At 34.5% G+C, this 16,982-nt stretch overlaps 1 protein-coding gene across 1 annotated transcript in view; it reads right to left on the bottom strand.

Annotated features, from left to right (window-relative positions):
* The window catches only part of LOC114363007 (organic cation transporter protein), a 30,561-nt gene that overhangs the window by 5,647 nt on the left and 7,932 nt on the right, over positions 1 to 16,982 (bottom strand). Inside the window, exon 2 of the mRNA XM_028318599.1 lies at positions 2,602 to 2,824. Within this exon, the coding sequence (XP_028174400.1) occupies positions 2,602 to 2,824 (223 nt within the window). The remainder of the gene's footprint in view (positions 1 to 2,601; positions 2,825 to 16,982) is intronic.

Below are 16,982 nucleotides of genomic sequence, written 5' to 3'. Positions count from 1 at the left end.
TTCAAGTTACGGGGCGTATGTTCCGCAGTGGACGAGCTAAGGCTGAGATGATGATGAGTCAAGTCTAATGGCTATGGCGGCTGTTAGGCGATTATTACACTGCACTGCCCGCGCTCCGCCGCAGTACGCGGGACGACAGATTTAATCATTATATGCAAGTACCTCAGTTTGTATAGAAAACACGCGCGGCACAACACACTGAAAACGCGTTTGCGTTATACCTATGTCGCGTGCAGTGTGATAATCGCCTTAAAGCCTGACTTAAGACTTGTTTAGTAGATACCAGAAGAAGAGATCAAAATTATATACAGCCCATGTGTGTCTTCTAAACATTTCTCAGTGACAGTACTATTACTTATTCTGTGGTGACAGTAACAATATTGTTACTAACCGCTACGTTAAAGTGAATGAGTTTAACTACATACAAACAATTAGTGATGCGCAATTGACCCCTATTATCGGGGGTCAGGAATGTGATGCCAATGAATATGGGCGGCACCATTCGAGTTTGAAAATTTTGATAGTTGACAAATTAAACTACACAATTTTATTGTAAATGCAAACACCGCAGTGTCAAGATTGATGTGCCGTTGTCCACCTGTTAGATACGAGTAGAGAGACATCAACTGCAATTAGAGACTTACAATTAGTGGTAGGGTTAATACTGGGACGTGTAAAAGAGCTTTTTTTAAGCCTATTTACAGAAATAAATGAGTTTTATGAGTTTTATGAGTTTTACACCCTTATTCACAAACGATGCTTGCTTAAGTGAAGCAGCAAAACTATGCGAAGTCGAACGCACAGCCTTGAATACAGCTCTGTGATTGGTTCGTGAGTGTCATTACGACTCTCAAGTATTGTCTATGAATAGGTTTTTGGGACCCTGTGCGTCCACGCGCACTGTGAGACCTCATAGTAATGTTTGTGAATACGGGCGTAAGTAATGATAGGATTACTCCAATGACTAGGGGACTACTTATCACTTTCAGTTTAAGTAATTTTTCCCAGTTTCTTTAAAACTACTGGTTGTCCAAAAAAGAAATAAGATTTCGCTATGTCTTCGTCGGTTGGACCATGTCAGACACCTATTAGGTCATTAAATCGATAGTAGAGTTGTCTCAGAGATCTCAGTCTCACGATAGAAGAAGAAGAACTGGTCCATAGTTGGGTAGGGTTGGTAAATAATCTTTAATTTGACACGCAAAGTGTATTGTCGCGGAAAATTTAAATACGTTTTTTTTAATATCATAAGGTGTCTGGGTCTGCTGCTTATTACAATTTGAATACAAATGTGCGGAAATCAGTCAATAACTTGTATTGAGATCGAGGGAATTTGACTTCTAATTCTTGAGAAATACGTCTTAATATATCCTTCGTAACACTGTTAGCATTAAAAGTTATTTCGGTTACATATAAAAATAGATATTTTATGTGACTTAATTTAGAAGACCTTGTACAATAATAAATGCCCTTATGCATTTTTTTACACTGCGCTCTTTATAAACTAAGCAAAGCTTGAACGTCAGTGGTTACCAAACAACGGATATTAAAAAAACACTATTTTTTAGGAAGGTACAACGAAACCACCCAAATTAATACCAGCAACCCAACATGTCTATATTTATGAATCTTTCACACTTAATGTGAAGAGAGTGACACACACCCGTATTCACAAACGAATTGCTTAAGTGAAGCAGCAAATCGAACGCACAGCGTTGAATAGAGCTCTGTGTTTGGTTCGTGTGTAACCTTGTGCGTCCACACGCACTGTGAGACTTCATAGTAATGTTTGTGAAAACGGGCGTAAGTCCAGTATGAGTAATGTTCAGTGTGCTTACCATGAGTTTACGTTAGGTGTGCTCGCTAGCGACGGCGTAAAAAAATGACATTTAAATGTATGACATATTATGCAGCGCCCCCTAGCGGCTACTTTCAAGAAATAAAATCTTCATAGAATTTTTTGACGTATTCGCTAGCGAGCTCACCTAACGTAAACTCATGGTAAGCACACAGTATTCCAGTAGAGCAAAGAGGATGCGCACCACGATATACTTTTACCAAGTCACTAGGCGATAATACATTTGTTACATACATACATTTTTCGTCAAAAACCATCGATAAGATTATCTACGCGTATCCTAACCCAGTAGGATAATGATAATTGCGTTAAACAAGTCAGCTACTTCTATCAAGTTATCATGACATATTTTGTGCATAGTGTTGATAACCGCATGTCAGTCGCGTGCGCGAATGGAGAATGCGGCGCGTGGACGTCTTATCTTTACAAACATACATTGCATAGTATACAGTCTGGTCTGACCTTTACAGTATCTATCATCACTATGTAGTGTCTAATATCTTATAGACTTTTGCCTGCAGCTTCTCGCAAGGAATACGGAAAACAATTTACGCCCGTATTCACGACCGATGCTTGCTTAAGTGAAGCAGCAAATCCAAAGCACAGCGTTGAATAGAGCTTTGTCATTGGTTCGTGTGTCACCCTGTGACGCCTGCGCTGTGACCCACACGCGCTGTGAGACCTCATAGTAATGTTTGTGAATACGGGCCGTATTTAGTACCTAAGTACTTTTTAATACTCACGTCCTTAACTATGGAGTATTCCTCTTCACTATAGTCAAACTTTTTGCATGGCACTGTTTTATTCCTGAAGTCTTCAGCGACACACATCGTGTCATTTGTATATGAGTACTCATCTCTCGCCATTTGGTACCTTGTGCATTTTGACAGCTCTTCTTTCACCAGAGGTATGGCGTTCGTCACCCATGAAGTATTTTCTAAATGGGCACACTCGCTCACGTGACATCTGAAACAAAAAACACTATGAAGTTTTAGACTCTATCAAGAGTTTATGCTGAAACTGGCCAGTAAATTTTGCTTTTTATTCGACCGATATCGACTGTCAGTTGTTCTTGTCTGATGACGTTTCGCGTCATAATCAACAAAACGATATGCATTTGTTTTTTTTTAAGTCAATTTCATTTTATTTATCGCTTAATGAGGTATTTACAAAAAAGTTTAACTACACGAAATACACCAATATAAAAAAATATTATTTTAACAAAATTGTCAGTAAAACCTATTATTAGTATTGTTATGGCTAAAGACCCATTTTATACTTACGAATTAGAAGAAATAAGATCAAAATAGAATTAGAAGACAATATTGATCAACAAATGGGGGCACTGATCTCAATTTCTAAATATAAATGAGTGTCATTTATTCTTTTTTTGGTTACGAGTAAAGGCCTTTTTTGATTCATAAAGTAAATAAGAAGTGTCACTTGTACATATATTAATAAAAGAAGCCACTGATCTCAATTTATATCTGTGTAACCACATTTTGAGCACTAAAGAAATAAACAGCACCTAAACAAACGAACTCATTTCGTGTAAAAGACAAATAAATAATGTTATCACGTGAAAGTCGAGCAATTTTACACGTTTTATAATGTACGATAATAAAGTCTTTGATCTTTGAGGTGACGTGTTTAAATAGATTAGTGTCTTGTGACTTGTAATGTCAGTGTTTGACATCAATTAGCGGTGTTTTGTTGAAGTAATAATATTTAGATTGATTTATTTATTGGCTTTTAAAAATATAATATTGATATGTTACCTATAATGTTTAAAAATAATTTAGTAAAATTGGTAGGAAAGAAGAATTACAAAGGAAGCGATATCAATTGCAAAGAAAAAATATTTTTAGGTTGGACATAAGTAATCGAAGAATTGCATATTAGCACATTCTTATATCTGTTGGATTAATAAGAAAATATTTAAAGTTTGCTTATGAAAGCAAAATAACATACGAAATGTAAAGATTTTGAAACGGTCATTTTTTGCAAATACAAATACAAAATACAAATACAAAATCATTTATTGTGAATCATAGGTAAAGTGGTGACATGTTACATTAGGTAGTATCACTATGTTCCGCTCAAAGAGCATACAATTTGTCAGACAACAATAAAATTTGGCAGTTACATAAACTAATTAGATTTATCGTCAAAGAATTCAGATATATTATAATAACATTTATTAATTAAATAAGTCAGTAAAGTTTTTTTAAATGAATTTAGATGTTCAATTAATCTAATGTCTTTTGGTAATTTATTTATAATCTTGGGTGCCATGCCTACAATATTCTTAGCAAAAAAAGTTGTCTTATAAGGATCCTTACATATTAAATTCTTGTCGCGTGATCTGTGATGACTTCTGAATAATGTTGGGTTTTGTCTGACGAAGACCGCAACTTCATAAATATACATAGATGGCAAAGTTAGAAGGTTCAACCGTATAAAGTGAGGTTTACATGTATCTGTGGGTTTTAGCTGGCAGATTGCACGTACGCATCTCTTCTGTGCTCTGAACACTAGCTCTCGGTCAGTAGCATTACCCCAAAAGATTATCCCGTATCGTAAGATTGACGCGACGTATCCGTGATATGCCGTTAATACTTTAGATGTAAATGCAAATAAAAGTAAAGTTGTTGTTTTTAAGAAACGCTGCATACATTTATTAAGTTCGGGTATTAAATATAACCATCAAGAACTACCACTGGAATCAGGTGCAAAATTCTTAGGTGTTACTTTCCAACAAAACTTCTCTTGGAAACCCTATGTTGATTGCCTTATAGAAAGATCTCTACGTGCTACAAATATTCTTAAATCTCTTACTGGAACCAATTGGGGTGCAGATCCTAAAATACTTTTATTATTATATAAATCTTTGGTAAGAAGCCATTTTGAATATGCATTCTTTTGTTTTGCCTCTGATAAGAAACTTGTAGAGAAACTTGAAAAAATCCAAAATAAGAATTTGCGACTTATATTAGGAGCAATGAACACCTCACCAATTAATTCAATGCAAATCGAGTGCAACTTACCTCCTTTATTCATTAGATTTGACTATCTTAGGCAAACGTTTTTGATGAGATTGTTGTCTGTAAATAATAGTTTATTAACGACCAAGTTATTACAAATTAATTTTCCTTCTTATTTGAGTACTGTGCTATCGGATATCAGAAGGTTAAAAGATGATAATAATGTACATACTAGCGATTTATTACCGTGTTATGGAGGTGAATATGACAGTAAGTTTTGTTATATAAATGTAATAATTAATAAAAAACTTTCTTGTAAATATGTTGTAAATAATGAACTTAATTCTTGGGAAGGCTATAGACAAATATACACTGATGGCTCAAAAACCGAAGATAAGGTTTCTAATACAAATACAATACAATACAAAATCATTTATTGTGAATCATAGGTAAAATGGTGACATGTTACATTAGGTAGTATCACTATGTTCCGCTCAAAGAGCATACAATTTGTCAGACAACAATAAAATTTGGCAGTTACATAAACTAATTAGATTTATCGTCAAAGAATTCAGATATATTATAATAACATTTATTAATTAAATAAGTCAGTAAAGTTTTTTTAAATGAATTTAGATGTTCAATTAATCTAATGTCTTTTGGTAATTTATTTATAATCTTGGGTGCCATGCCTACAATATTCTTAGCAAAAAAAGTTGTCTTATAAGGATCCTTACATATTAAATTCTTGTCGCGTGATCTGTGATGACTTCTGAATAATGTTGGGTTTTGTCTGACGAAGACCGCAACTTCATAAATATACATAGATGGCAAAGTTAGAAGGTTCAACCGTATAAAGTGAGGTTTACATGTATCTGTGGGTTTTAGCTGGCAGATTGCACGTACGCATCTCTTCTGTGCTCTGAACACTAGCTCTCGGTCAGTAGCATTACCCCAAAAGATTATCCCGTATCGTAAGATTGACGCGACGTATCCGTGATATGCCGTTAATACTGTTGATTCATTGGATATCTTCCGCAACATGTATAGGGCATAAGAGAACTTACTTAGTTTTTTGCATAAAGATTGTATTTGAAAAGTCCATCTTAATTTATTGTCTAAATCCAACCCAAGAAATTTAACTTGCTCAGTCTCGTCAATATTTGTGTCAAGGAATTTAATGTCAAGTTTCGGTTTGTTATTCTCTTTAATTCTAAAATTCATCACATTAGTTTTGTCTAAATTAATTATTAAATTATTGGATTGCAGCCACTTAATACAACACTGTAGAGAATTGTTAATCTCATAAGTTAAAGTAGAAACATTATCTGAACTAAAAACAATATTTGAATCATCGGCAAAGAGGACCATAGGGTGACTGGTAGCTTTTGGAAAGTCATTGATATACACCAAGAATAACAGCGGACCAAGAACACTGCCCTGGGGAACACCATACTTGACTACACGAGTTTTTGACTGGTATATCTTTTCAGTTTTTGTCAAAGTACATATTTTATTAATTTGTGTCATTTGTGTTCGGTTACTAAGATACGATTCTATTAAACTAAGAGTATTTCCTCTTATTCCGTAGTAATTTAATTTGTGTAGTAAGAGTCCGTGATCAACATAATCAAAAGCTTTAGACATATCCATGTACATTGCTGCAACTGGCTGCCTATTGTCTAAGCTTATCATTACCTTTTGTAAGAAGTCGTATATTGCCATATTAATATTTTTTCGTCTACGAAATCCCTTTTGTTCGTCTACAAGAATGCTATAATTATCGAAGAAGTCATATAAACTATTGTAGATGTACTTTTCAAAAACTTTCGATATAATTGGAATTAGCGCAACAGGTCTATAGCAATTCACATCGTGCCTATTCTTCTTCTTAAACAAAGGTTTTATTATTGTTGTTTTTAATTTATCCGGATACACACCATTTTCAATGCAATTGTTTAAAATGTGACAAAGTACTGGTGAAATTAACTCTGCTACGTTTTTCAATATTTTTGTGTGTACGCCGTCGTAGCCTGTACTATTGCAATTCTTAAGTGACATGATAATTCTATCTATATCTTGAGGTATGCAAGGTCTTAAATATATTGTATTAGGAATATTGTTTAAAGTCTCATTATTGTAATTATTTTGTAGAGTGTCAGCATTAATCGGTTTAACCACGTCTATAAAAAAGTCATTAAATATGTCAGCAATTTTTTTTGGGTCAGTAATTTTTTCATTATTCACGGTCAAATGAGATATATTTTCTCTAGGCAAATTACTTTTAGAGGAATTTATTACGTTCCAAGTGGCCTTTGATTTATTTAATGAATTTTTAATGTAGTAATTGTTTTGTGCTTTCTGCGTTAGGTTTATTATACGTTTAAAACGGTTTGAGTACTGTTTAAACTCGAGTTTATTTTCCGACGTTGGACATTTTCTATATTTCCAAAGTAAACTACGTTTTCGCTTGCTGCATACTTTTATACCTTTACTAATCCATTTTGGTTTCTTTATGGCAGAAAGTTTAACTTGTATTAATGGGAAACATAGATTATACAACAAAATTAAAGTATCGTGAAAAATGTCAAAAGCCTCATTTGGGTCGTCAGAATCATATACATTATTGAAGGTTATTTGTTGTAATCCTTCCTTGAACTTACTAAAATTTTCCTTATTATAGTCTCTTCTACTTACATACCAATACTTTAATAAACATAGTCGTTTTGTAGGACATTTTAATAACTGAGCTTTGTGATCTGATAGAGCAAATTCAAGAATCTCACTTTTACATCCGCGGACATTATGTATAATATTGTCTAAACATGTCCCACTGGATGCACGTGTTATACCTTGTATTTGTAGTTTGAGATTATAATTTAATAACATCTGTTCGAATTCTGTTGTAACTTTGTTTTTTACCAACGTATTAATATTAAAGTCACCACATATCACGATCTTACTTGTTCTATTTATAAATTTTGCAAGTAATTCATCAAGTTTAACGAAAAAAATATTAACAGTCGTTGACCTTGGCGGTCTATAAATGCAAATTACAATTATGTTTAGTTCAATGAGTTCAATTACACAATATTCAATAATGCCCAGTAAGCAAAGACTGCTAACAACCCTGAATTGGTGCCCGTGCCTAACCAAAATACAGGATCCTCCTCTTCTTACATTTCTTGATGAGTATGTAGCCAATGTGTAGTTAGGTATGGATAGCTGTGCTACATCACTTTCGATCATGTTGTGTTCAGTAATACATAAAACATCAATTATTCTTTCATTTGAGTCAAGTTCATCCAAGTTTACAGACAATAGGCCAGATTTACTAATTAATCCATCAATATTCTGATGCATTATGTGTACATGATTACACACGAAAAAAACAGTCATCACTCGCATTTGTCACATTACGATCAGATATGGCTATCGTTTCTTCAATATTTCCGTCGGTGTTCAAATTTTCCATATTATTATTTGGTTGTCGTTTTCCCGTCATGTTGTCCTTAGAATTTGTCAAGAATCTGGTAGTGTTAAAATACTGTTCAATGTCATAAATCTGATTTAATATGTCATTAAAAATTGTCTGCATGCCCCTATTATTCACCATGCCAGTTCTCTTAAAAAACATGCTGTGATCGTACATTAGGTTTAAGTTGGAGTCGACCAAGTATGCATGTTCATGTGTTGTGACGTCCAGATATAAGAGATTGTTGAAATTCTCTATTCTGCTGTTAAACATATGCATGTAATTCCCATATTTAAATGTAGGTAAGCACATTATAATATTGGTATGTTTTACTCCTTGCAAAACCTTTCTTATGTGTAAAACCAAATTGATATAATTATGCGTGGTTCTAAAGTCTTCCTCGCCTAATAAAATAATACAGTAATCCTTCATAGTGTAATCAGATAACTTTGTATTTAGTCCCTCCAACATTTGTTTTATACCTGAATGTGACATCAGGTAATGGCAGGTTTTAAAATTGTTTGTCAAAGTGTTTTCTGCAATGGCCAGTATACGATTACTTTGGTTTGAACTTAATATGCATATTTTATTTTTGTATTGAGCTTTGGTAGTGTCCACTGTCTTTAAAGCTGGCTTACTATGGTGGCAATTAGTATTTTGCAAATCCGAGGCGTTTTTAACAGTTCTACTTTTTTCATATAAGTATTCAGTTTGTGTATGTTTATTTGATGTCTTCGTTGAAGTAATTGTCTTCACTTTATGGACTGGACTATTCGTTTTTGGAGAATTTGTTTTAAATTTCTTCACAGGGCTTTCTGTGACTTTTTTGTACAGTTCATTCTTCCGTACTAAGTCGTCATTCATATTTTTCAATTTATTGTTTTCTAAAGAGAGATGTTCAATTTCTGTATGTGCACTTTGCAACTGCAGCGTAAGTTCCTCTATTTGTTCCTTGTATTCATTCAATTGTTTATTGTAGTCATCATTAGTTATGTCGGGCAAGCTACCAGTAGTGTCATCTAGCGTTGACTCATAGAAAGTTTTGTCTCTCGAGTCAGATTGCGTCCGTGTGCGTCTAAACGTTATGTTGTCAGAGGAACTCATTATTATTGTATAGAGAAACAATTTTAATTTCTCACAAAAATGTTGACGAAGTTGAGGTTTGAACCCACGTTTCTTGAACGTTTAGCGGTCGCGGCAAAAGTCAAGTATCGAGACCACTGCGCCAATCGTCCATATAGTGCCGTGTTGAAATTAAGCTTTAGTAGTCAATTGAGCAATGTATTATACTAGTAACTATTGTATTTCGTAGCTATACTAGTGTAAGTAGTATTCAAGCCTATTCACTACCATCGCGTGTATAATACGTAAGTGCAAAATCGGTTCTACCTTTTTTCGCAGAACTTTTTTAATTATAATTTTACTATGCATAACAACGGATGGCATAATCTTCTTTACGCAGAAATTCGTTAGGCATACACTCATTTGGTATACATTCAAAACTAATAATTTTGTAAGGCAGAATCATCTTTAGGCATAATTATAGTATCCCGAATGATTAAAAAGCAGAACCATCACAAAGTTCTTAGTCAGAATAGCCTTTTGGCATACTATTAAAGGTAAAATGTTTATTCCCCTATCGCATTGTTAAGGATTGTAGGGATGAGGTGGAGGGAGAGAGGGGGGTAGGGGAACTCCCCCTGTGAATGGGTGAGATCAGAAACTTANGTCGCGGCAAAAGTCAAGTATCGAGACCACTGCGCCAATCGTCCATATAGTGCCGTGTTGAAATTAAGCTTTAGTAGTCAATTGATTTGCAAATGTTCGTTATTTTGAGTCATGAGTTAAGAAATTGCAAGTGAATAATTTCTTGAACTGCCTTACAATTTAGCACTTATAAATCACAAAGCTATTTTCACTGCTTATTATTATAATGTCGATTTATATTTAGTCTCATGCAAATATTTGCTTAACAGGATTTTATTTGTCGCTTTACAAGCTCGAATTACCAACAAGCTGTCACTTAATGACATAGGTATTTAACTTTAATGGTGTACGAACATTTTTGCATCCTCAAGAATAACTTGAAAAGCCCCAATAATACATTTTAGAACGGCACTGTTTTATCTTGACATAATTTAGAATGCGAATCCTGTTTCTTGACGACATAACATTCGTTTAAGGCGTATCGCACATAAATCGAGCCCGGGTCCGCTTCGCAAATCAACACAGGCGTTTACAAATCTACTGTACTACACAACCTATGGCTTGCGTGGGCTTAGCGCGGTTTCGCACTAGGTCCGATCCGAATCCGAGAAATAGAACTATACACTGTACCTACTGTAAATAGGCCTTGCAGGCCTAAGTGCCTGTACACTTTTGAAAAAAATTTTTTTCTAAAGTATTGAATTCGTCATCGTTATCCACAATTAATAATGACGTCCGCTACTGGACAAAGGCCTCCCACAAGGTTTTCTACAACGACCGGTCCTGTATTGCCCGCATCCAGGTTCTTCCCTCGACCTTCATTTGCAAGTAGGCTTAATAAAAGCTCTTTTACACGACCCAGTATTACTTTAACCCTACCACTGTAACTGGGGCAACAGATGGATTTGGATATGGAGATTTAAAATAAAGAACGTGTTATAGTAAAATATATTATCAGCTTTCTTTGTAACTGTAGTAAACTATAAAAACTCATTTCATGACGTAATCGTTGACGATGATAATGATGAATTATGCACTTGGTACAGTTAAGTCAAGAATCTAAGGATTTGAGCTGGCTATACATATAACCCGATTATGACCTATGCAAATTGGACTTATGGGTTCATGCAAGTCAAGTGCGGAGATTAAGCCAGTCCGGCAGTGTATAAGCGCCTTAACTATAGTGCACAAGAGTGTGGAAGGATCACTTTGTCCGGTCGACAGTAGATCAAACACATGAAGTATTTGATCCATTTTGAAGGTGATGATACTTCAGAAATAAAATCATTGGGAATCGTCGTTTTTTTGGCAAAGGTGACTGAGTTTTTTCCGCCACTTCTTCTCAGCACCAGCCCATATGTTGTCCCGAAGTGGTGGTAGGGCAAGCTATATTCGGGACGTGTATAAGTGCCAGTTAATAAACTATTTGAATTGAAATTTGTGGTAAAATTGACGAATTTAGTCTATCGTCGCTAGACATCAAAGTCACCAAAGTCATCGCATTTAAGACTTATTTCAGAGGCAAATTAAAGCGATTTCCTTCTTCTAGATCTCAAAAAGGAATTATCATGAAATAATACAGATCTGTACCAAAATTGGTTCAGTGTTTTAGTCGTGAAAACTCAATTGATGAAAATAATAGAGTTATTTTCGCATTTCATAATATTAGTTTGCGTTTATTTTCCAATCTTATTTATTAGGAAGATAACTTGTAACAAAACAGGAATGAAATGCCCTACTGGGGGTGCGTAGCACCAGTGTAGATAGTTATATCTTCAAATTATATAAGTATAAACAATACAGTAGATGACGGAAGTGTGTTTGTTTGTAGAGGCCTAACGCTAATATTGTGGGAGGCAGATATTATGTCCGCCCTCTATACTAACGAGAAACGTGGCTACCGCAAGAGATTATGTAATTAAGTAGAAAAACACGGGTTTTCTTAACGCGACATTTATTAATGAGTTACATTATGTACTCACGGCTTGACTTTTCGGATGCTATGCTGCAGCCGTGGTCACAAGCAGACTGGCGGCTCGCTGCGTCGTCCGTTCGGGCGGACTTGAAATTTTTTAACTATTACTCATATTGTCAGTTTGTTGTTAGTGATGTTACCACTTTATTACCTTACCCGTGTCTTTCTATTTAAGTCGAAATGGAACGCAAAAGTTTAAAATATTATTAGATTATGTAAATACCGGCAGCATGCCATTTTTTTTAAGGTCTTAAGTGCCAAATCTTAGTCAAAAACATTGAATAAACATTTATACTATTAAATGATATTGTTAAAGTAGTATAAAAAAGGATCCTTATCTGACTAATATGACTGAAAAATTGACTACATTGTCTGCTTACACTCATATAGAAATTTTCAGATCTTCGTTCGATACTCGTACGATATATTCGATAACGCTTATCTAATATGACGTAACGAACCCAAATGGATCAAAATACGCCCCCGATCTTTGCCCGGCAGTTAGATAATTTGTTATCCAAATAATAAATCTAATCTACGCAGAACGTCTTCACAGTCATAACGAGAAAGTGATAAATCTAGAAAAATACGAGCTATTGGTATCATCGTAATATAATTAATATCAGTCGCATGATGCCTGTCCATGATTGATTGCCGGGACCTGCCGGGTGGGTGTGATAGCATCTCGCTCGTTTGGCCCAAGAAAGTGGAGGTAGCGAATAGTTTATAATTTTATTAGGAAAACACAGTAGCGTCTGATGTACGACAATAGACTATAGATACTTTTGTTGCAAAATAGCAACTAGAAGCAAGGTAAGGAGGAGGATCATAAAGGTAGCAGGAAAGCGCTGGACGCAGGCCGCTACCAACCGGGTAACATGGAAAACATTGGGGGAGGCCTATGTTCAGCAGTGGACGTCCTATGGCTGAGATGATGCTGATGATGATGATGATGAACTTGAAGCAAAATCTAGCTATTTGGTTCAATCAGAGAGATTCTCTTACCGTGGATGTCGAAATAAGTGGGGGAAAAATATGCAAACAAAGGCAATTCCAATAAATCTGGCTAGCGCGATAGCGTGGAAAGTATGACACGTCGATTTATGTATATATTGTGATGAACCCAATCCTAACACAAGCGAATCTATAATTTAGTTTAGCTGGAGTGGTTAACGAGACCGTTAGTAATTTGTGCAATGCTAATCCTTAGTCTTTCTTCTGGTAAATTGGAGAGGGTTTTGTCCCAGTAGCGGAGACTAAATTATGACGATGGTGATAAGTGAGCTCTGTATACAGGGTGTTAGGTAAATGGGTATATGAGCCGACACTAGTACATGTTAACATGATCATATTATAAAAGGTATGGCAAAGTCAGAAAATTGATATCTTCATTTTAATTATTTTAATTTTCATACAAGACGGATTTTATAAAATTAATTTTGTATGAAAATTAAAAAAAATAAAATGCAGATATCAAATTTCTGACTTCACCATACCATTTATATGCCCATGTTAACATGGGCTAGTGTCGGCTCATATACCCATTTACCTAACACCCTGTAGTTTGGTGGTGAGTTTATTATAAAAATAAAAAATGATCTCGCTTTATCACACGTTTGTGGCACACAAAACGGATATAAAGTCCGCATAACAACTGTTTGTAATTAAGTGTCTTGTGTTGATAGTAAGATATTACTTGAGTTCGGGGCCGATGGAGTCGTAGCTGCGTCTGGATCATTTATCAGACCAGTGTTGGGCTTATGAGAATCTAGGTCTTGGAATGATTCGGAATTCGGGTAAGTGATTACGTCTATCTGGTATAGATAAACGAAAGGCTTTGTTTGTTTATTTATTTATTTTATTTATTTATTTATTGCAATAAAATACATTGTACACTAAGAAACTTAAAACTAGGTAACTTAGGTAACTAATGCACACCCGGTTGGGTACAGCAATCTTCTTACATATTAAGTAGGTACTATATGTTATCTTACATACTTATTTCATTTATTAATAGATTTATATAAAATATTATATTATATTTATATAACAAATGACAATATATACCTCTACTACTTCTAACAAAACTATTATTTATCTTCTATAAAATCTTTAACACTATAGAAACATCTATTTATTAGGAATGCTTTAAGCTTTTGTTTAAATATATGAATGTTATCTATATCTAAATTTTTTATACTATCAGGAAGTTTATTAAAAAATTNACCCTAACAATTGATGCAATAAAAATACAGGTTGTAATTTTTAATAGATTTCAGTTGGTTTGATTCTGGGTGTGGCAAGAAAATGTTTGTAAATCTTTGAATGTAGTTCTATTTCTTTTCAAAAATAAAGGAATGTTTTCTTTGAGAAAAAAGTTCTATCTACAATATTAAAAGTACTTTCCCTCCAGGTGGCATTATAAAATTCCACCCTGTATTGCGCCATCCAGTCCCAAAATAATTTTTAAAAATATAAAGAACAGGACTTACTAAAGTACTTACTCGTATTATTATGACATTTGTTGAAACTAAATGTGGTAAGTATTGCCTACTTACTACTAAATGAAGTTAGTGTTATAGTACTTCATTACACAAAGAAAACATCTCTAAGAATAAATCTGGATATGAAAAACCTACACACAGCAAAATTCTAACAGTAAGAAGGATAAATAAAAGTATTTACTTAATAATTTATTTGATGCATTTAGCTGCATACCATGCCTGTAAAAGTAAGATTTTATGCACAAGAGCCAAACAAACAAGTTTAAGCTTGTAAAGAACTTCCAAACCTATTATTATGTAGAACTAGCTGACCCGGCGAACTTTGTTCCGCCTTAATGGCAATAAATAACGGGATAAAAAGTATCCTATGTCCTTCTCCTGGCTCTAAACTACCTCCCTGACAATTTTCAGCTAAATCGGTTCAGCCGTTCTCGAGTTATAAGCGAAGTAACTAACACGACTTTCTTTTATAATATATAGATAAGNAATGTGATTCCTAGAAGAGTAAACTCGTTTATTTCTTGTACATTTATTGTTTTAGTTACAGAGTTAAGGTTAAGTTGTTTCTTTTGATAAGGTTTAAATTGGATTAGTTTAGTTTTTTTATTGTTAATTTCGAGATTATGTTGTTGGAGCCAAAGTTTTAATGTCTTATAAGATTCAGTTATGTTATTAAGGATATTGATTGAGTCGCAATTTGGTATTTTAAATAGTAGGGATACATCATCTGCATATAATACGCTAAGTGTGTTTGTGCTCTAGATAGCAAGTTTATGCCTTTTGTTTTTGGCTTAAATTATCAGTAACAAATATATCATCTTCGTTTGTTGTTAAGGAGTAAACGCGTCTCGTTTAGGCTGCAAACATATTGATTGGCGTTGCTCCATAATGTACTTAAATGTAATGCGAGTAAGCTATGCTTGAGTTTGGATCATCAATTTGTAATATAGACCATTTACATTCAAATGCATTAAATATATTTGTCAGTACCTAATACACGGCTAAAGACGGCAATTTACTCCTGATAAAATAACTATTATTCTTTAAAATAAAATGTAACCTTATTTCCTACATAAACACTGTCGAAATATATTTTAATTTATCGGAAAAGTATCTTCTTGTAAGAACGATAACGAACCAAATAAGTTCAGTATCCATGAAATGGATTGGAAACGCATTCCTCCTTTTATATTTTCACACTAACTTCATGCTTGACTAAATCGCATTAACTACACCCAATGAAGTATTTGTTACTTTAAGAATAGAATAAACACGTCGAATTTCATTTTACCTTAGTGTGACGACGATTTTATTTTTCCAAATAATAAAATCTTATTTTGATTAACCAAAGGGCTTAATACAAAAACTTTTATTTAAATTACAAATGGCCGATGAGGCAGAAAGGTTCTGGAGTGGATAGAGGCCACGTACCGGAAAGTGCAGCATTAGACGTCCAGGCGTCGTAGCAGGAGCAAGCTTTCAAGAGGAGAGCGTATCTTCACCTTAAAGGCCGGCAACGCACCTGTAACGCCCCTGGGTCTGCGTATGTCTATGGGCGACGGTAATTACTTACCATCAGGTGACCCGTCTGCTCGTTTGCCTCCTGTCACATAAAAAAAGGAAGGCGCTGGATGCAGTGAGGTCGCTGAATTTTGAATTTTGAAAAAAATTGAATTTTTGAATTTGAATCTCACCGTTTGGGTAAGAGTAACCCTGTTACTCGCTGGGAAAAAAAATCCCATCTAGTTACACCTTACTCGTAACCACCTAATCATTATGAAATCATCGGGGGAGGCCTATTTTCAGCAGTGGATGTATTGTCCTATAGCTGAAATGATGATAACGATGACGATGAAATTTGAAATAAAACTGAAAATCTCTGAGTATCCTATAGGATCGGAAACTAATAGAGTATCCTTCCAATGTCTAACCCAGTTAATCTCAATATTGTTCCCCGCTGTTATCGGGTTAATTAACTGTATACCAAACAATGGACCCGTAAGATTAAGACTAACAATATCTTGGCTTAGCCTAAATCTGTGTCCGGTATGCATAGACTGGATGGGGAATTCCAATTTAGCACTACAATGCAGGAGATCTTATTTCGAAATATTGGGCTGTAGCTCCCTCTCTCCATCGCTCTACATGAAATGGTAAATGAGAGAAAGAGAGGATATATCGAATCGTTTGGTATTAAGTAGGTTACAGTTAATTAAGCTAAAGCTAGTAGGTAACTACAGCCATGAGGTTTCAGGAAATGGGCCTTCTTGAAGACAATTTTAAACACTGTTCAAGTCAAAGTTCAGACTCTTTTTCTTTTTTGGTAAAAAGTACTCTACTTTTCAAATTTATGTTATTTCATATAGATAAATAGTCGGCGTGTTTGCAAAGGTGTAATAGAAAGTACAAATAAACCAGAAGCGTCACCTTTAAGCTTTTCCAAATCAGAGGGCGTAGTGTGAATTTACATTAAACGCGT

Source organism: Ostrinia furnacalis, unplaced genomic scaffold, assembly GCF_004193835.3.
Source record: "Ostrinia furnacalis isolate ACB-3 unplaced genomic scaffold, ASM419383v2 OfSCF6941, whole genome shotgun sequence".
Taxonomy (NCBI): domain Eukaryota; kingdom Metazoa; phylum Arthropoda; class Insecta; order Lepidoptera; family Crambidae; genus Ostrinia; species Ostrinia furnacalis.
The sequence above is the reverse complement of the archived record's forward strand: the minus strand, read 5'-3'. Positions and strand labels throughout refer to the sequence as shown.